Source organism: Pollachius pollachius (assembly GCF_949987615.1).
Source record: "Pollachius pollachius genome assembly, chromosome: 9".
Classification (NCBI taxonomy): Eukaryota; Metazoa; Chordata; class Actinopteri; order Gadiformes; family Gadidae; genus Pollachius; species Pollachius pollachius.
In genome coordinates this window covers 1,820,242-1,840,241 of record NC_136942.1, presented here as the reverse complement: position 1 = coordinate 1,840,241, position 20,000 = coordinate 1,820,242, and the positions used below count along the sequence as shown (strand labels likewise).

The 20,000-nt window shown below is 46.4% G+C and overlaps 1 protein-coding gene across 1 annotated transcript in view; it reads right to left on the bottom strand.

Annotated features, from left to right (window-relative positions):
* abcc8 (ATP-binding cassette, sub-family C (CFTR/MRP), member 8) overlaps positions 1-20,000 on the bottom strand; it is a gene marked incomplete at both ends in the record, with an annotated part of 49,929 nt that overhangs the window by 14,074 nt on the left and 15,855 nt on the right. Inside the window, 16 exons of the mRNA XM_079742760.1 lie at positions 1,550-1,806; positions 4,086-4,182; positions 5,264-5,389; positions 5,830-5,967; positions 6,352-6,432; positions 6,902-6,986; positions 8,402-8,500; positions 9,410-9,448; positions 9,965-9,997; positions 13,885-13,990; positions 14,140-14,212; positions 14,619-14,723; positions 15,234-15,348; positions 16,059-16,204; positions 16,969-17,009; positions 18,162-18,324. Coding sequence (XP_079598886.1) covers positions 1,550-1,806; positions 4,086-4,182; positions 5,264-5,389; positions 5,830-5,967; positions 6,352-6,432; positions 6,902-6,986; positions 8,402-8,500; positions 9,410-9,448; positions 9,965-9,997; positions 13,885-13,990; positions 14,140-14,212; positions 14,619-14,723; positions 15,234-15,348; positions 16,059-16,204; positions 16,969-17,009; positions 18,162-18,324 — 1,704 coding nt within the window. The remainder of the gene's footprint in view (positions 1-1,549; positions 1,807-4,085; positions 4,183-5,263; positions 5,390-5,829; positions 5,968-6,351; positions 6,433-6,901; positions 6,987-8,401; positions 8,501-9,409; positions 9,449-9,964; positions 9,998-13,884; positions 13,991-14,139; positions 14,213-14,618; positions 14,724-15,233; positions 15,349-16,058; positions 16,205-16,968; positions 17,010-18,161; positions 18,325-20,000) is intronic.

Genomic DNA, 20,000 nt, shown 5'->3' with positions numbered 1-20,000 from the left:
TTTATCTATTCATGTACTGGATTTGTCTGTCAATACATCTCTGTGTGTATGTGTGTGTGTGTGTGTGTTTAGAGTGTGCTATTTGCACATAGAGGCAAAGCTGGGAGGTTGGGAACTATTAATACAACTGAAGCAGAGCATAGTTTTGTAAGTGGGCAGCGATTCGTCTTGGGGGACAGGAGGTACACGCACACACTGGCAGTGTCAACAAACACAGCCAGAGGAGGAACAGAACCCCATTTTTTGCTTAAGTACCCTTTCACAGTCTGCTATCTCTTGTAAATATTTTTACTATAAGGGCACATTAATAAAATACTAGTTAACATAAGTTAATGCAGTAATGAGCATAATGATAAAGTTACCAATAGGGGTTAGGGTGAGGTTTATTACTAGTGTATGAATGAATACCTAGGTTATTATTAAGACTATTACCTTTGTTAACACAAGCACCATCAGTAAACGATTACCATTAGTTAACTGTTATGTAACTGTTAGTTACTGCTTATTACTGCATTAACCCATGTTAATCAAGGGTTTATTACTGAAGCCTTGTAAAGTGTTACCAATAATGATAATAATAATTTCATTTGATTTCTTGACTTCTTCTTATCTTGATCGTAGGAACCCCACACACACGCTGACACACATTACCGAACATTAACGTACAATAACGGGACCTCCATTCGAACGAGTCTCAACCAACAAACGCTTTCCTGTCTGGAGGCGGAGTGAGCCGAGCAGATGGCAATAAGAGCCTTACTCTTTGCTCAAGGGTCAGTGAACGCTCCAGATGTGAGGGTCTAAGTTTACTATTTTCTTCATGATGTAAAGAGAAATTTGCAAAGATACACTACCTTTTAAATAAGAGTGACATATATATATATATTGTATATATAACATGTTTATTAGTATATTTTTACTATTTTGGGTTTATTTGTACAAAAAGGCAGCTTAGTAACTCCCTTTCCCTTTTGTTAAAAGGCATCTCTCCCTCTTCAAAGGAAGCATGACATAAAGGCATTGCACTGACAACCTCAAGCTTCTGTTACGGTCAGGATATCTCCGGGTTTAGATCTTTATTTTTCTGTCCGCTACCTCGTTAGGGGGAACGGGTTTATCTGAGCTGCCTGTTCTAAATTAGCTCTGACCCTGTGGTTCTTAGTTCTAAAGCTGGAGCTGGAGAGTCCACAGCTTTCATCCTCTCTACAGAAAGCTCTAAGTTGTGTCGATTTATATTTAGGTCGTGGGCCTACTTCATTCCTCCTATCCTTTGATAATTTCTGGTTTATATCATAGGGACGGATACAGTGTACATAGACAAACTGAGCTATCCAACAAAGTGTCATAGGACTTGCTTTTCAGATGCTTATCTACAACACCCGTCTCTCGTTTTGATGGACCAAGCGTCCGATCACTGAATGAATTCCATCTCCACACCACCTTCACTGGAGTAGAAGAAGATGTCCCAGAGAGTGCACGCCCTCAAGATCGGCCTCAAACCCCCCCTCGTTCCCCCAGTAACCGGCAGGAGTCCGGAGGGCTCTCTCACCTGCGCGGCCGTGCAGTTCTGCGTGGAGGCGCCCGACTTGGCGGCGATGACCTCCGAGGTCCAGTGGGCCAGCCAGTAGTCGATGGCCAACATGAGGGTGTGCTTGAGGAGCTGGGACAGGCAGAGCAGGGAGAGGAGGAGGGGTCCGGCCGACGACAGGTAGGTCCGGCAGGACCGCCAGGGGATGGTGGCCCGCTGCCGCATGGACTGGGACATGTCGTCCTCCTCGTCCTCGTCCTCGCCTTCCAGCGACTCCTCTGGAGGGTCGCACACACACACACACACGCACGCACAGAGGTGAGAGAGGTCCTCTGGCTTTGGGCTGGGGTCCTGTTTTGTCTTTGTTTCAAAGAGGTATTTGGGAGGCTCTCATTATGCATTCTTAACTGAGGCCTTTCCTTGTTGCTGTCGTGCCTTTGGGGCTTCATATCGCTCACTGCAACTGTATCCATTTTTTTCCTGAAGGATCGTATTGTCGCTGTGAAGCTGTGCGTGCTTGAGCTCTTTCCTGTGTGGCGATACGGGTTCTGGGGATCCTGATTGGTACATTGACAGTCCCCCGCTGCAGACTCACCTGTCCTCTAACCAATCAGGGTTCCCGATAGCCCCCCCCTATCTCCCCCCTCCAGACAGAGCTCAACCACCCACCTTCCCCGTCACTTTGTGGATCTGCCGATCGCAGCGGATCCACAGAATGACGGTGCATGGTAGTGAACCAACGGTGCACTTCTCAGAGCGACGGAGGGACGAGCATCGACGTCAGCGGAGCAAACACAAACAACTCAAGCTCACCACCAGGGTCGGCCCGGCGGGCGGAGTCACAGCGCCCCCGTGCTAGCCAACATGCAGCAGGCTTGATGGCGTGTGGGGGAGGGGTGTCATATATACCGCTAGATGAGGGAGGGGCGGGAGGGAGGCGATGGGAGGTCAGAGGAGAGCAGGGAGGAGGGGAGAGGAGGAGGTGGGGGGGAGCAGGGAGGAGGTGAGGGGAGGAGGTGGGGGGGGAGCAGGGAGGAGGTGAGGGGAGGAGGTGGTGGGGAGCAGGGAGGAGGAGAGGGGAGGAGGTGGTGGGGAGCAGGGAGGAGGAGAGGGGAGGAGGTGGTGGGGGAGCAGGGAGGAGGGGAGAGGAGGAGGTGGGGGGAGCAGGGAGGAGGGGAGAGGAGGAGGTGGTGGGGGAGCAGGGAGGAGGGGAGAGGAGGAGGTGGGGGGAGCAGGGAGGAGGAGAGAGGAGGAGGTGGTGGGAGCAGGGAGGAGGAGAGAGGAGGAGGTGGTGGGAGCAGGGAGGAGGGGAGAGGAGGAGGTGGTGGGAGCAGGGAGGAGGAGAGAGGAGGAGGTGGGGGGAGCAGGGAGGAGGAGAGAGGAGGAGGTGGGGGCGGAGCTGGTACAGGACATGGTGGAGTACACGACGGCCTGATGGATGGACGGGGGGGGGGGGGGGGGGGGCGCACCTGCTAGCGACGAGCAGATGGAGACCCCCCCTCGGTAGGCCACTGAGTCCCATGCCCCGCCTGGGGGGCACGCGGGGGGGGAACAACATAGGACACATCAAGAGCACATCCCCTGCACCCCTATAGCACCCTGGGAGCACCCCTATAGCACCCTGGGAGCACCCCTATAGCACCCCATAGCACCCTGGGAGCACCCCTATAGCACCCTGGGAGCACCCCTATAGCACCCTGGGAGCACCCCTATAGCACCCCTATAGCACCCTGGGAGCACCCCTATAGCACCCTGGGAGCACCCCTATAGCACCCTGGGAGCACCCTGGGCGTGGCCTCATGGCGCTGACACGGGAGGGGGTTAGTGATCGTGGAGACACATAGATATTGACAAACTATTTTCTGCTCAAAGTTTCAGAAATGCTAGTGCTTTGATTTGGAACCATCTCTCTCTTAGGTCCTTATTTCATTATTTAATGGCATTTCGTGTGACCTTTATGAAAGACTAGACTAAATTCTGAAGAAATAAGAAGATTACAATAAGAAGAAGGGCAGGCGGACGGGCAGGAAGTCCAAGAGCAAGGAGACAGAAACATCACACCATGAGTCAGTGTACGGCTTTGCACCAAAAACCAAAAATACATTTGGTTCATATTTGTGAAATGCACATCCACATAAATGAACACACAAAACTTAAAGGGAGCTTTTCTGAAGGATTCATAGTTCAGCCTTGTCCACACACAGGGAAAGATTGTGTTTTCTATCGCACACCACTCACTGCAAACAGTGTAGCGCATGAAAATATTGGCCGAGGTAACATTGGATTATGAACCGTGAACAAACCCTCAAACGTCAGAGACACTAGTCACTGGGTGAGCACGTTGCTGTTAGGATAGGTCATTTGCCAGGAAAGGCAACATCGCCTGCCAGTAACAGACACACACACGCACACACGCACACGCACACACACGCACACGCACACACGCACGCCCACAATCCAAACAAATGACTGCATCTTTCTCTATCCATTTGCTAAGGGCGATCGGCGGCCTTGTGTTTGCTCGTCTCCATGGAGACGGTGACTTCTGACCCCTCACCTTCCTCGTCCTCCTCTGTCCGCCCCCTCTCCCGGGAGTACATGGCCCGGCGCAGGTTCTTCCTCTCCAGGTCCGTCATGCTCTCGGCCACCGTCTGCTGCCAGAGGACAAAGGGGTCTGAGAGTCAGTCCGGGCAAGGCAAGGCAACTTTATTTATACGGCACGTTTCATACACAAGGCAGACTCAAAGTGCCTCACATATAAACATTGTCATACGATACAATTATATAATAGATAAGTAAAAGAAAATATATGCAAAGAATTAGTATAGAAAATAAGGGCAAAGTTAAAAAAGCATTTTAGAAAGTGCAATGTGTTTAAGATCAGATCAACAGTGTCTCAAAGTTCATGTCTCTGGTACCCACGTCAGCGTTTTGTTTGACCTTTATTCATACAGGTGAGTGTCAGTAAGGCTCCTCTTTTTCACACCTGAGTCGCAGCATCACACATACAACACAAAGCATTAGACAATTTTAATATTGACTTTTTTCAATTAACCAGGATAGGTTCAAATAAACAGGTGAGAACTATGCAGCGAAACATGCTTCAAATGTTTCAACTTTAAAGGGCACGAGGTGCTTCAAATGAAGTGTGCTCCGATGAGGGGCTTCAGAAGTGGAGAACTTTCTAACTAAACTCAGTACTTGACCTGCAGACGACCACACGGGGCCATTACATCAAAGGCTTAAAGCTCTAGTTATACTGTACTGTATCTACCCCTCCGCTCTGTCTGTCTGTGTGTCCGTCTCTGTCTCTGTGCACGTCTATCTATAGGTCTATAGTTGGTCTCCATCTGGCCCGCGGTCACCTCAGTCTCCAGCAGCTCGGGCCGGTATTCTGATACCGAGTGGAGGTTAATGCTTTGGATCGCTGCCCGGACAAAATGTAGTCTCCAGCCTCCAGAGACTATAGCAATCCAGCTGCATTAGGCTATGTTAGCATAACACACACACATCAACACACAGGCGTTTCCACACACACACACACGCATGCCCGCACACACACACACACACACACACACAGGCGTTTCCACGCACGCACGCACGCACGCACGCACGCACGCACGCACACACACACACACACACACACACACACACACACACACACACACACACACACACACACACACACACACACACACACACACACACACACACAGGTTCCATCTCCTGTGTCACCTTCTCAAAGTCCTGGTCCCCACGGTGCATCAGAGTCTTCCACTGCTCAAACAGTTCTGGCTCAGAGTTCTGGATGTCCTTCAGAGATCCTTCCGTCTGGATGCTGCCGTCTTTCATGGCAATGATCTGCCCACAACAGACAGACAGGCAGTTAGAAAGATAGGCAGGCAGATACACACCAAATACCCAAACACTCACTCACTCTCTAACCCACACACACACACACACACACACGCGCACGCTCACGTAAACAAAGACAAGGATTTGACCGTTGCATAAGAAAGGAAGAAGGTTAGGGAGACAATCCCTCCAAGTGTTCAGATGTGAAGTACGCCCTCTGCAAAGGAACAGTTGGCGTTCCTGTAATTAATCGCGGCAGTAAAGCGGCCCCATAAACACATGGTCTTCTCTGTAACTACTGTACTGTACATATACTGTATACTCCCAAGGGTTTAATGGTTGCTTAAAGGGCAGAGATCTAAGTATACGGAGATTCACACACACACACTCACACACGGCAGCACGCACAGACACACACATATCCCCCCCCCCCCCCCCCGTGTTACCCAGTCAGCGTGGGGCAGGTACTGGAGCTTGTGTGTGACTAGGACCACGGTCCTCTTCTCCTCTCTCAGGATCTTCAGCAGGCCCTCCTGCATCAGGTGGTCACTGAGGTGGATGTCCAGGGCCGAGAAGGGGTCATCCTGGGAGGGGGAGAGGGGGAGAAGGAAGGCCCACATCAGTTGGCATATTGTACCACCAGGCGTGAGTGTGATTAGCCGTCACAAGCCGTTTTGAAAATCTGCCTCTTCTGACATCACAAGTGGGCGTGTCTGCATAGATGTGTGACGGATAGATGAGCAAAGTTTGCTACGGTCCACTGGGTAGGCTGGTAGACTGACCTATCCAGCACACAGCTAGGTGGACACGCCCACCTGTGATGTCAGAAGAGGCAGATTTTCAAAACGGCTTGTGACGGCTTATCACACTCACACCTGGTGGTATTAAGAAGGGGAACATCTCTGGGCTCCGGGGGAACCTTTTCTCGTGGTCTCTCTTGCGGTGGAGGGCGTTGAGATTGTACTCACCAGAAAGACGACGTTAGTCTGCTGGTAAAGAGCTCGGGCCACGCTGATCCGCTGCTTCTGGCCTCCTGATAGGATGATGCCCTGCAGTGGGGGAGGAGTTAGGTTAGTGAAGAGGAAGAGGAAGGTTTGTTAAGAGCTGGGTTGGTTATGAGGAAGAGCTAGGTTAGTTAAGATTTTAGTAAAGATGAAGAGTTAGGTGAGTTAGGAAGAGGGAGGTTATTTAAGATGAAGAGGAAAGTTAGTAAAGGGTTTAGTAAAGAAGAAGAGTTCGGAAAATAAAGAGAACTTGGTTATTTTAGAGAAAGAGGAAGGTTAGTGAAGAATCAGGTTAGTTTAGAGGAAGAGATAGGCTAGTTAAGAGTTAGATTAGTTAAGAGAAAACCGTCCGTACAACCAAAGCAATGTGCTCTCTATTGTACTTAACACAGAACTTCCCCACCTTAACCCGGTTACATTACATTAGACGTGCCCTTTTGTCCTGCAGTGTTTATTTTCAGATGCGGTGTTAGAAGACTAGCCGTGTGAAGATGAGTGTGATGCTAATACTGACCCTCTCACCGATTTCAGTCTGGTCCCCTTGTGGCAGGATGTCAATGTCAGGCTGCAGGGAACAGGCATCAATAACAGCAGTGTACCTGTAATACACACACACGCACACACACACGCATACATGCACACACACGCACACACACACACACACACACACACAAACACACACACGGATACACTATGACATTTTTTTATATTTCAAGCCTTAATGCCTACATATTGAATTAATATAACAAAAACATTAAAAGAGACATATCATGGCATTTTCACAACGAGTAAACTTTAAGTAGTATTTGAGTTCCAGAAAACATGTTTGAGTTCCGGCAAACATGTTTGCCGGATATAGCTTTTAGGACAAAGAACCTCGCCTACCGCTATTCCCCACTGTTTAAGTCCCTTCAGAATGCTCTGTTTCTGGTGTCTGTAGCTTTAATGCAAATGAGCTGCTGCCCATTGACCAATGAGCTGTCAGACTGAACCACAGCACGGAAGAGAAGGGATTGTTGCCGTTTGCGGACTCCTGGAGCTTTATATCTATATAATATAATATAATATAATAATAATATTATATATGGGTATTTATATAATATTATATCTAATATCAAAGCCAAAAGCTATGTGCGCCTCGGATTATATTATGAGTCATAAAGACTGCGTCTGACGTCTCTGCAAGGGCGTAAGTTTGGCCTGAGCTTTGGTGGGGGCACTACCCACCGTACCGGCCTTGTGCCGACTTGTTGACGGGGGGTGATCCCCTAATGGGGATCCGAAACCTACTCGCTCGTTTGGTAACTGTAGGCGGGGTACTTTCAGAAGTTCACATCTCACTCAAAAAATCATGTGTGGACTTTTTTCAAAGTTTGTATGCGTGTAGGAGCACCAGAGACCCTAAACAACACCCCAAATCCAAGGAAAAGTGTTGTTTTCATAATATGTCCCCTTTAACTATTCAATGATGTTACATCACCAAGCCATGCGATATGAACAGGCAGGGCCAGATGAACCCAATGGCCTTGAAGGAAAATAAAACAACACATAAAGTCAACGAGGGTTGAGAAGGAAATAACCACGGTAGAACAAACAGCGCTCATTTGTATAACATCGCCATGGCAACAAAGCCAAATCGGCCACATAATGTTCTTCCGATGGAGAGAACAACAACAGCAGGCAAGGTAGACCTATTTGCAGTGAGGATGAAATGTGTGTTTGCGTTTCTGTGTGTCTCTCAATCTGTGTGCTTGAGAGAGTGGGGGAGTGAGTGAGTGAGTGAGTGAGTGAGTGAGTGAGAGTGAGAAAGAGAGAGTCAGAGTGAGAGCGAGAGAGAGAGAGAGAGCATATGGTCTCTTGATGGGGGGGCACAGGGGGAACCAGCTTCAAGAGGCTCAGAATGACGATAAATGAAGAAATATAACCGCACAAACACAGCACAAAACAAAGTTGATCAACTTGTGCTTCCTGGTGGGTTGAAATGAGTGCATGACCACAGTATACATGTGGTCACCTGGGCTTGATCATGGGCATCTCAAAGGTGATGTTCTCCGCTACGCTGGTGTTCAGCAGCCAGGGCTTCTGGGAAGCGTAGGCAACGGAGCCCCTCTTCCTGTCAGGGGGAGAAAAAAAGAAATACATCCAATAATCAACAATAACACAACTATAACACAACAATATATATGAAATTATTCTCTTAGCATGAGGCGGTTTTCTCGCCAGGGCAAGTATGGTGAGATCATTTCATATTTATGTGTATTCTTATTCTTATTGTATTCATGAGTTCCGCCTCCCAAGCCTGGATTAGAGTTTCCAGCTTTTAGACGCTACATTCATTTCAATGTGTCTGGGAGGAATACAGTGCCATAGATATGTAAAAAAGACCGTAGGTCTGTTTTTGGCGGCCAGGAAATACAGTCCTTGGTTCACATGTGAAATGTAAGCGTGAGTGATATCAACCAGCAGAGCACCAGAATGAAAACCTCTCACCACTAGCCAGCGGTTCATCTTGTGGGATAAAACCCTTAATGCTTGCTTCCCCGATAACCAGATCATCAAGTTGAATCATTATGCTGACATGCTGTTAGGTTCACTCAAAGGGGAACATTAAAGATAGCATTCTGCCCTGCGTTACACTGCTGTCTGTATGTGTTTAGCACAGATAGCTGAGCGTGTGATGCTATCCTGTCCTTCCTTTGCGGTGATAAACATAGAAGTGTCTGGATAGAGACCATCTGGCAGAGAGAGAGAGAGAGAGAGAGGGGGGAGGGAGAGAGAGAGAGAGAGAGAGAGAGAGAGAGAGAGAGAGAGAGAGAGAGAGAGAGAGAGAGAGAGAGAGAGAGAGAGAGAGAGAGAGAGAGAGAGAGAGAGAGAGAGAGAGAGAGAGGAGGGAGAGAGAGAGGGGGGGAGGGACAGAGAGAGAGCGAGAGAGAGCGAGAGCGAGAGAGAGAGAGAGAGAGAGAGAGAGAGAGAGAGAGAGAGAGAGAGAGCGAGAGCGAGAGCGAGAGAAGCAGGAGCTCACCTGATATCCCCGTCCCCAGCCACATCCCTGTCTGTTGGACTGCAGAGGAACACACACACACACACACACACACACACACACACACACACACACACACACACACACACACACACAACCCCACAAACACACAAACACACATTGGTCACAAAGTAACATGGATAAAAGAATAACAATAACAAATAACAAAAATGTTGGTAAATCTCAGAGGGACCATGACTATTTATTATATGACATTTTTTTCTATATGACTATTTATTACTACTTAATATTGTATTACTACCATGAACAGTGGTTGCATAATCCCCCCCCCCCGGCTCTGCTCTGCCCTAGATGGGCCTGTCATCACATCAGCCCAGTCTATCATGTGCCACGCTATTGGCCCTCCCAAAATAAGCAGGTCCCAGGGAAGGTGCCCCTTCCTGGGACCTGACCGGGGAGGCCAGCGTCCAGCAGACCAAGAATGTGTCAGCGGCCAGTGGATTCGGCGTTGGGTACCCACGCCTGCTATGTGTTGACATGGGTTTAAGTCTGCGTCACATGACCGGGACAACTTACCTCTCGTCTCTCACTGAGTCTGGATTTTCTATACTGCAGAGGGAAAAAAAGAAATGACCTGAATATTGTGCGATGTAATAATTGACGTTCAAAAGGAATGAACAATGACAAAACACCCATGTACAAAGTTGCGTTCCATAGCTACCAAGGATCTTCCAACATGCGGATACAATTACCGATTTGAAAATAACAACTAAAGCATGGCTGATATGAGAGCCTTGTCTCGAGGATGGTTTGGCCGTCACGCTTGCCACCCGAGAACATTCTCTCACATTAACAGAGTCTCCAGAGGCACTGAGCTGCAACTGGCTACGTGTGGCGTGGCTGACAGAAAGGGGGTGCTGTTTTAACTGTTCACCATTCTCCCAGAGCTCCTGAGAAGGTCACATTAAGGGCAACAATATCGTATTTCATTTAATTTTATTCTATTTTTATTCTATTGTATTTTATTCTTTGTTAGGTACAGAAAATACAGAGTATGTCACAAAAACATTTCACTGCATATCCTGTATGTGTAGATGACAAATCAAAACCTTTTAAATCTTTGGAATCTTTAAAGTCGTGTGTGTGGACCGGGGCGAATTAACTGCCCTTCTCGGGATACAAAATGGCTGAATCTGAATCAGAAAATAAATTGAATAAGTGTGAATAAAAACACACTTAATATAAGTTTGACCATAAAAAAGGGGAGGGGGGGGCGTCTTCATTAGCAACGCAGTGGGGAGCAGCACCCGTTTAAAGGGTCTGCCGTGACAGTTCTCAGCTGTTCAGGACGTATCCCGTGGCGTACCGACACACTCTGTAGATGCTGCGTCAGTGTCCCAGGGGAAACAAGATGTGATCTCATCGTGAGACGGTGCAAGGCCTGGAAATATCATCTTTATTTGTTTGAATAAAACCCGTAAACAATGGTGGTGAATTTAATCAAGCTTCACGGTGGTTAATGTGGCCCCTGGAGCGGTGAATTGATTACATCTACTAATTGATTGAAGCTAGGGTAGGCAATATATTTTAGAAGCTTTTTTGTAATATTTGATGATGTGTAAAGTGGCCTGTAATAAGCCAGGCTATACAGACAGGTCAGCCATCCAATAATTTCATTCGGGCGAATGAAATGATTGGATGGCTTACCTGTCTATCTACCTAACTACCCGGCTACCTGCACACACTCTGGTCATGTGATCATTGCACATGACCGGACTTCAACAAGGTTAGGCCGACCTATTGCTAAACTTAGCCCTTTGGGGAGTGGGGCTTTGAAGGGAAGCCTGGAGGGAAGGGTGGGATTTGGCAGGTGACTCTGCTCGATGACAGCCGTCATGGCATAACACAGCTGCTCAAAAGCATCTCCTTCCCTGATATTAGGGGAGTTTTTAGGTTTTAGGGAGTGTCACATAATGTGTCTGTCAAGCCCTTTAGAACTGTGATTTAAGGACTTTATGACAGAATTGATTAGATGTGAATATCATGTCGTTGCCTGTTCTGATCTCCTTTGGGAGGTTTATTTGCTGCTCGCCATACCGCCATATACAAATGGGTTGCCCTGGCTAATAAATAATTAACTTTAAATTAATGAGTTCAAACTGAACCAATGGTTTACATGAGAATGACTTCAGCGTTTATCTTGCTAATGAGTCGTAAGCAGCCGTGAAGCATTTTTAACGACGTGCGTGAAAACACTTAAGCAAGTATCACGAACAAGCCTTGAGCCCAACCTATTGAGACGATGTCATCAGCTGAGTGGTACCCATTACCGGCTGATTGGCTGTCACATTATGGAGCCCGTTGCCATAGCAACAGGGCACACAGACGCCAAGGTGATGCCTTTTAATTATCTGCTGTCATTTATCAACCTACTTATCTGATAACCACGACTCATTTACTCTTACTGGAAGCAAACAAAGACTCTGGCTAAGCCATTTCAACCATAAACTAACTAAACTTTAAGACGAGGGAACAAAAACATTCTGGAACAGTCCAATTATCCTATGGGAACAAATGATAAAGAAATAGAAACATATACTTGTTTGGTTTGGTCGATCAGTACTCATCAAAACATTTCAGAGGATGGATAGGGCCCTATCGTGTTCCAGGCAACATCTCCAAACGTTCTTTTCACTACTTCATCAGCCCAGGCGGGGTCAGATGGCAGCTCGTCAGGCTTGCTCTGCGATACTTGAGTGGAGGTCCGGGCAGGAGGGGGAGAAACCTGTTTTGATACGTCGCCACAACCCAATTATACCGCCTGGTGGGAGTGGAGGGGAATGGACGGCAAGTGTGTGTGTGAGTGTATGTATGTGTATGTGTGTGTTTCTCTAAGTGTGTGTGTGTGTGTGTGAGTGTATGTATGTGTATGTGTGTGTTTCTCTAAGTGTGTGTGTGTGTGTGTGAGTGTATGTATGTGTATGTGTGTGTTTCTCTAAGTGTGTGTGTGTGTGTGCGAGTGTATGTGTGTGTATGTGTGTGTTTCTCTAAGTGTGTGTGTGTGTGTGCGAGTGTATGTATGTGTATGTGTGTGTTTCTCTAAGTGTGTGTGTGTGCGAGTGTATGTGTGTGTATGTGTGTGTTTCTCTATGTGTGTGCGCAACATGAATCAGGGAGGGGCACAGTGGTGGTAGTTGATGACATGTGTGTCTGCGTGAGGGTGTGTGCGTGCGTGTGTGTGTGTGACTAATGACAAGGTAACACTATAGTGTGGGAATGCAAAGAGGTTGGCCGCCGCATTAAGACAGATGGGACCTGGCGTCGGACCAGATGATGAGAGCCTCGCTCAAATGCCTTCCTAATTGGAAGGCTTGGGTGATATCCCGCGTCAGGAAGCAAACCCGGAAGGCCAGCAGGAGAGGTGGGAACAGTATGCCGTGTTTGAACAAGGCCATGGTCGTGGAGGAGTGGGGATCTGGACAGGGATCAGTGATGATCCACTGGGACAGTCCAAGGGGAGGTTGTTGTTGTTGTTATTTATTGTTGTGAACTCAGTGTCTAATGGCTTTTTGAACTACTGCTTGAGAAGCAATAAGTGCCGGTGCATTTCTCTAAAGTGAATTATTAGTCCTTTGTAATGAAAATGTCCCGTTCCGGTTCCACTCTCAGGGTTCGATGTGCATTGCTTGATGTTTGTTGAACACAGAAAGTCGATCTCTCCGGCAGCCCAATTATTCAACCAGACAGCACATTATCTAAATGATCTGGATCTTGGAGGGCTTTGGAGGTTCAAACTATCCCCCGGACAGATCCTTCTCTCCCAGAGCGTCGACCCCCCATATGGCCGGTATGCTAAGATGCTAAGAACCAAGGTTATTTGATGACATTGCCTAGATGTCAGTAGTGTCGAGATGTAAATCGGCCATGAGCATTGTTCAACTGAGCCTGTCTCAGTTGAGCAGTTCGACAAGCCATCCATCCTATTCTAAATGAGTATTTTAAAGCCCACTCAGTAACACTCGTATGGAAAATAATCAACAGCTCTCCCTCTGCCCGACCCGGGAACATGAGTACACCTGGAGTCAGGCTGGCTAAAACAAAAACCAGAGTGATCTATAACTCGACATAGACACTGTAAACGATGACCCTGTTGGATTAGTAAACCAGATAAATTCTTTAATCGTTTCTGGTGTATTGGTCAGAGCAGTTGAATAAGGTTGTGGATGAGCAGAAAGCTGTTCAGTACTGACCCTGCTTCGTGAAGGTCAAGGCTGATTCTATTGAGTTAGATATAATGAAGTATATGTCAGGTCTAATCCAACACTAATCCAAACCATTACTTCCCAGCACATCAGTTTGTCTTTAGGTTTGTCAATAAAATGTTAATGACCGGGATTTGTCACAGCCAGTGGCAACTGATTTGCTGTCTAACTGGCTCAACTAATTGAGTGGTTAACTGGCCAATGAAATGCATGACTGAGTGACCAGTGACTGACCTGTTCCATGTCACCGTGCCTGAAACTCTCTGCATCTCTCCCAGCGCGGCCAGAAGCAGAGAGGATTTCCCACAACCCACCTGGCCCACGATCATGGTCAGCTGACCTGGAAGCGTTGGTTTAAGTTTAGGAAATTGAAATGAAAAGAAGAAGGAAAACAAAAAGTCAAAAAGTAGCAAGAGATCAACCAGGTTGGACAAATGGATCTAATGTGTGTGGAAGAAGCCTCGGCATGAAATTCTAAACTTTGCTCACCAAATGGGATTTTGATATCCACATTGGAAAGGGTAGGTGGTCCGTCCGTCCAGGTAAAATACCCACTGGTTATCTATATAGAGAGAGGATTTATGGTTTATAAATGTATAATCTATATAATCTATATAATCTATCTATCTATCTATCTATCTATCTATCTATCTATCTATCTATCTATCTATATGATGATGATGATATTTATTTTCATGTCATGCCACACAAGTTGTCCCACACAGGATTACAAGACACCGATATAATAATAATATATAATATATAATAATATTATATAATATATAATATATATAGCTGCACAAAGAGTGCAGTACATAGAGTATCACAATACACTATACAATACAATACATCCGTATATATATATACATACATACATCTATCTACTGTATTTATCAATCTATATATTTATCTATCTCCCTATCTATCCATCCCTCCATCCCTCCGTCCGTCCTCCTAACCCGCCCCACCTTGAGGCAGGTGTCCTGGTCCATCCCTGGGGGGCTGGCCCCCTCCCACTGGGAGTCGCTCCACTCCTGGCGGGGGGCTCTCTTCCTGTTCACCACCTTCAGGGGCTGCAGGGGGCGGGAGGAGGAGGAGGAGGAGGAGGAGGAGGGAGGGCCTGGCTTAGAGGACGACTAGAGGACGGTTACGTACACACATTACAGTGAGAGGTGGGGGACGAGTGAGGGAAGAGTGGACGGAAGACGAGGAGAGAGAGAGAGAGAGAGAGAGAGAGGAGAGAGAGAGAGAGAGAGAGAGAGAGAGAGAGAGAGAGAGAGAGAGAGAGAGAGAGATACCTTGTCACACCTGGACGTTCAGCATGCCTGCTCACACTGAGGGGACTTGCCATTTGCGAGGGGATTGTGAAAGACTTAGTGTGTGTGTGTGTGTGTGTGTGTGTCTGTGTGTGTATTTTCAGTGTGGGATTGTCTGTATGTTTGAGTGTGTCTGTGTGTGTGTGAGAGTGTCGGTGCATATGTATGTGTGTGTGTGTGTGTGTGTGTCCATGTGTGTGTCCGTGTGTGTGTGTGTGTGTGTGTCTGTGTGAGTGTGTGTGTGTGTGTCCGTGTGTGTGTGCCTACCAGAGCCTGGTATTTGTTCTGGTTGTGGTTACTGGTCCCAGTAGATATGGCAGCACTGGCCTCTGGCTCATCGCCGATCTCATCGCTGGAGAAAAACTCACTGAGCTTCTGAACACTGAGGAGAGAGAGAGAGAGAGAGAGAGAGAGAGAGAGAGAGAGAGAGAGAGAGAGAGAGAGAGAGAGAGAGAGAGAGAGAGAGAGAGACAGACAGACAGACAGACAGACAGACAGACAGACAGACAGACAGACAGACAGACAGACAGACAGACAGACAGACAGACAGACAGACAGAAAGTTAGACATTATTATCAATCTGTACATGTATGTTCTTACAGCCATCGGTTGAGTACGATAAAAGTACAATTTTTTCAAACAAATATTGTACATCTGAAATGATTAAACAAGGCACATGGGATCTTTGTCTTATGTCACAAAGGAATGTATTGCGAGGGTAATTTCCCTCGTACTGATTTGAACATATCGAGAATCTTCATCAGCCAGTTTAAATCAGCGTGATCATCAATGTCATCACACAGGATTAATCATTGGGTACGATTCTGTGGAAAATTGATTACCAACAACGGAATGCAATTACTGAGATAGTTATTGTTAGAATTCATTAGAACTTGAACTTTTCAATGAGGAGTATCAATCAGGATTAATCAGCACCAATTTAATTAAATCTCACTCCTGTGTTTAAACATTAATCAATCCCACTCCTGTGTTTAAATATTTTCCAGTCCAAAGATTTAACTAAATTTATAATGAGGACAATTTTTATCAAATCAATTTCCACAAAGCATTATGGGGAGTGTAGTTCCTCACCTGACCAGGGCCTTGACGGTGGAGCGTACCACGCTGGACAGCAGGAACAGGGGTGTGACCAGGATATGAAAGAGAGAGAGGGATGCAAAGGCCACTGCGGGGGACAGGTCGGCATCCTCGGAAATGTGGACATGAACTACGAATGTCTAGGAGCAGAAGATGTTTGGAAAGGGTGCTGAAGGTTAGTGTCAAGAACATGCTAGGGTTTAGTTTGAGTATCCATAGCCTTTGTCCGTCTCATTTGTCATTGCCAACCTCTGTCACAGTCAAGGCTTCTATAAATACAATGCTGTATTTAGGCCTTCCACTATGTCAACAAAAAAATCCCCTGTCATCTGACTGTCATTCTGACTGGATGGCCAACTGGCTGACTGGATGGCTGACTGGCTGACTGGCTGACTGACTGGCTGGCAGCTCCTACCAGCAGGTGATGACCACAAGGGGTATATAAACCGCCATGGAAAGTGCATTCAATTCCCATGTTGTCATGGTGACTGGCCAAGCCTCCACGTTCCAGAGCTTAATAACCCCTCTCTCCTTTCCCTCGTTAGTCCTCGTTAGACCTCATTAGTTCTCTCATCACCTCTGTCCCGACTGCCCTTTATATTATCCTCAGTCTCCCTTCAAACAATCACGGGCACTTTGGTGACGGTTCCACCCTCAAGTTTCTGTACCCCTGCCTGGTTTGGATATAAACCCTCTATGCTGCCTTAGTAACAGCCCTTTTCTTGCACCACTACCCTGGCTACAGAGTTGTTATCTGTAGAAGAACATCCATATTATCTACCCATGTTCAGCACAGCCCAGCGGTACCAGGCATGGAGATTGGAACATAGTATCTGCTAATTTGTGGTGAATGTGAAATTATACCTGAATTATTATTGTCAGTGATAAGCTGAGGGCTTCTTACCGTTAGTACTGCTGCTATTGGAATGGCTGCATTCATGAATACTGAGAACACAATCACACACACACACACACACACACACACACACACACACACACACACACACACACACACACACACACACACACACACAGAATAAGAATGACAGTTTTGTACGAGATTTCACAGTGTGAATAAACAGCGCCATGGGCTGAACAGATTCTTTTTTTCTTTGATCTCAGCAGGGCCACAGTCTTTCTCTGGAACATGAGCAATCACCATGTGTACTAAATTCACAAATCAAAATGGAAAAACTTGGATCAAACAGGTTGGACGAAAGCTGCTGAAGCTGCTCTCAGCCCACTGAACACTGCAGTAAGTCTGACTCCATATGTATATTGGATGTACATGCATAGCTTATGGTCATTATTTAGCTCTATTTATCAACTTAGAAAACATGAAGGTTGTGTAAATGTCAACACTTTGTCATCATACATTGTGCATACACACATTTTTGTACTAATGCCTTTTCCTGATATGACTTAATTGTATTCCATGACCTTTCTTCTATTATGTTGAGCTCAGCCATTGTAAATCCTCAAGGACAAGGAGCGCGATTTCACTAGGAAGCCGAACCTGATTAAAAAAGAAAAGATCACAGCAGGAGAAAGAAGGACAGTGGAATGGAGCCGGGCAGTGGAATGGAGCCGAGTTGCATCGGCCGCATTCCAATGCTCCATGTGGGACTCAGGTCTGTTCTGGACCAACAACCATTCCACTGCTTCAACCCGGATCGATGGAGCCACGTGGGCCCCGGAGATAGGTCTAGGGCTGGGCGATTAATCAAATTATGATCGCGGTTTTGATTTGTGTCAAACGATCACAAAACTAATTTAATCAAGTTTTCAATTATTATAAAATAATTTTCATTAAATGTTTTATAGAAAACATTTAATGTTTTCTATAAAACATTTCAAATCTATTTGAGATAGATCTGTGTTTTTTTTAACATTTTCTTTTTGACCATTTTGTGCATTCATTTAAGGCGAAATTTAAAAGTTCTCAGTTCCAAAGTGTTTTTTTGGGAGAGACATTCTGACAAAATACATCATGTTTTCAACCTCAAGAATAACCGCTTGAATAATCGTGAATTTCAATATCGACCGAAATAACGGTGATTCCGATCGCCTCCGCGGCGGGGCAGCCCTCGGCCTTACTGGAGACGGAGGTGTACAGGGCGAAGGCCTTCAGGCTGCTCAGCTCCTTGCCGCGGGTCTCCTCCACGCTGTGGCAGAAGATGTTCTCCCAGGCGTAGAGCTTCAGCAGCTTGATGCCGCGCAGCAGCTCGTTGGTCTTCTTCAGACGCTCGCTGGAGTAGTCCTGGGGGGAACGGAGGCAGAACCGAAGGTCACGCGCCACACTGACCACAAGCAATCATAAATGAAGGCCTAAGCTTGCTGTCACTAGATGATGATATGGAGCATGCAACATATTATTGTTACAATGTAAGCATATATTGAAGTGTACTGCGAAGGAATTAAGTCTTAGGAGCCGGTTAAAGGTAGTCCTGGAGGGAGGGAGGGAGAGAACAACAGACTCATTTGGGCGTAGCAGAATCCTTGACGTGCGCGTTGGTTTACACACGACCGTTTTGTTGGTGAAGATGTGACTACTACGAGCCAACCCATTGTTTGAAACCAGCGGTTGAAACCCTCTATATTTAATATTCAGAGGGTGGGAATTAAAAGACAGCTTTGCGCTGCTCTATGGACATTAATGTTGTATCCTTAATAACTTTTTCATGAAATGTAACTGACAAACAGGAGCTTTCAAAATCCATAATATGGAGATATCTCATATTTCTGACTCCTTTAGCTACTCAGCAGAACATAGTGGGTATATTTTGAAAAATAAATGTCATAATTAACTTTGGATTACGTTATTAAGGGTAATCAAAGTGTTCACTAAGCATCAGAAGGTGATGTTCCATGTTCTCCATTGCAATCTCAAGTAACGTTAGTCCATTGATTTCTATTCCTTTACATTTAATGGATGGAGCCATTTTACCTCCTGGCTATGTATCCAAGCGGCTGTACACTTCTGTGGTGGGCCAGGCCTCTCACATCATGGCCACTGTGCCATAATGTATTTTTTAACGGTTATAGATCCCGTTGTCACTTTAAACATGGTTGTGCATCATTTTCTTTTAGCTACTTTGAATTGCCTGCTTTGATTGGTTTTCAGCCTTCCTTGTGAATTGCATTGGATAAAACCGTCTGTCTAAGAATGGACCAATATCAATGAAACATAGTGCCCTCTTTCAAAGTCACATATACACAAACTCAGAGAGAAGGAATCTGACATCTCAAACATTGTTTACTCGGTTTAAATTATTCAACTGCTCTTCTCTTCGCAAACACAGGTGCATTGTAAGGTCGCTCTGCGGTTGGTGTGACTGTCAACCCAAAAATAAAACAGATTCAACAGCCGCTTCAACACAGCTTGGATCGCCTGGGGTACTTCCTTGACAAAACCGTGAGCAGAACCGTGACTGTTTTGACATTATAATATATATATAGCTCACTGTAGAGACCTCTATGACAAGTGCATATAAAGACAATGTGACTACTTCACATGCGGTGCGTTGAACACCCCCCGCTGCAGGGCAGTTTACTTGGAGGGAACACAGACACTTGTGTTGTTGTGGTGGCTGCAGCTGGTCTAATCAGCGCTATTATTCACAGGAGAAGACGCCAGGGCCCTCTGGCGACTGTCTGATTAGCATACAATGCGTGTGTGGGTAGCAGCACAAACATTACCCAGAACTCACTTTATTACCGAGTCGTGGACGTGATACAGATGACTTAATATTGACTGACACTGTTTGCCACGTCGTCTAGCGCTGGCCCGTTGAAGCGAGCAGAGCTTCCTTAAATTGTGACCTTTGATAACGTGGTCATGTGATTCGGGATCCTAGGACACTAAATCACACCTATTTTTATCTAACACCGCCTCAAACCACCATCAAAGGTTTCGGTTGCATAACTGAAGGTCAT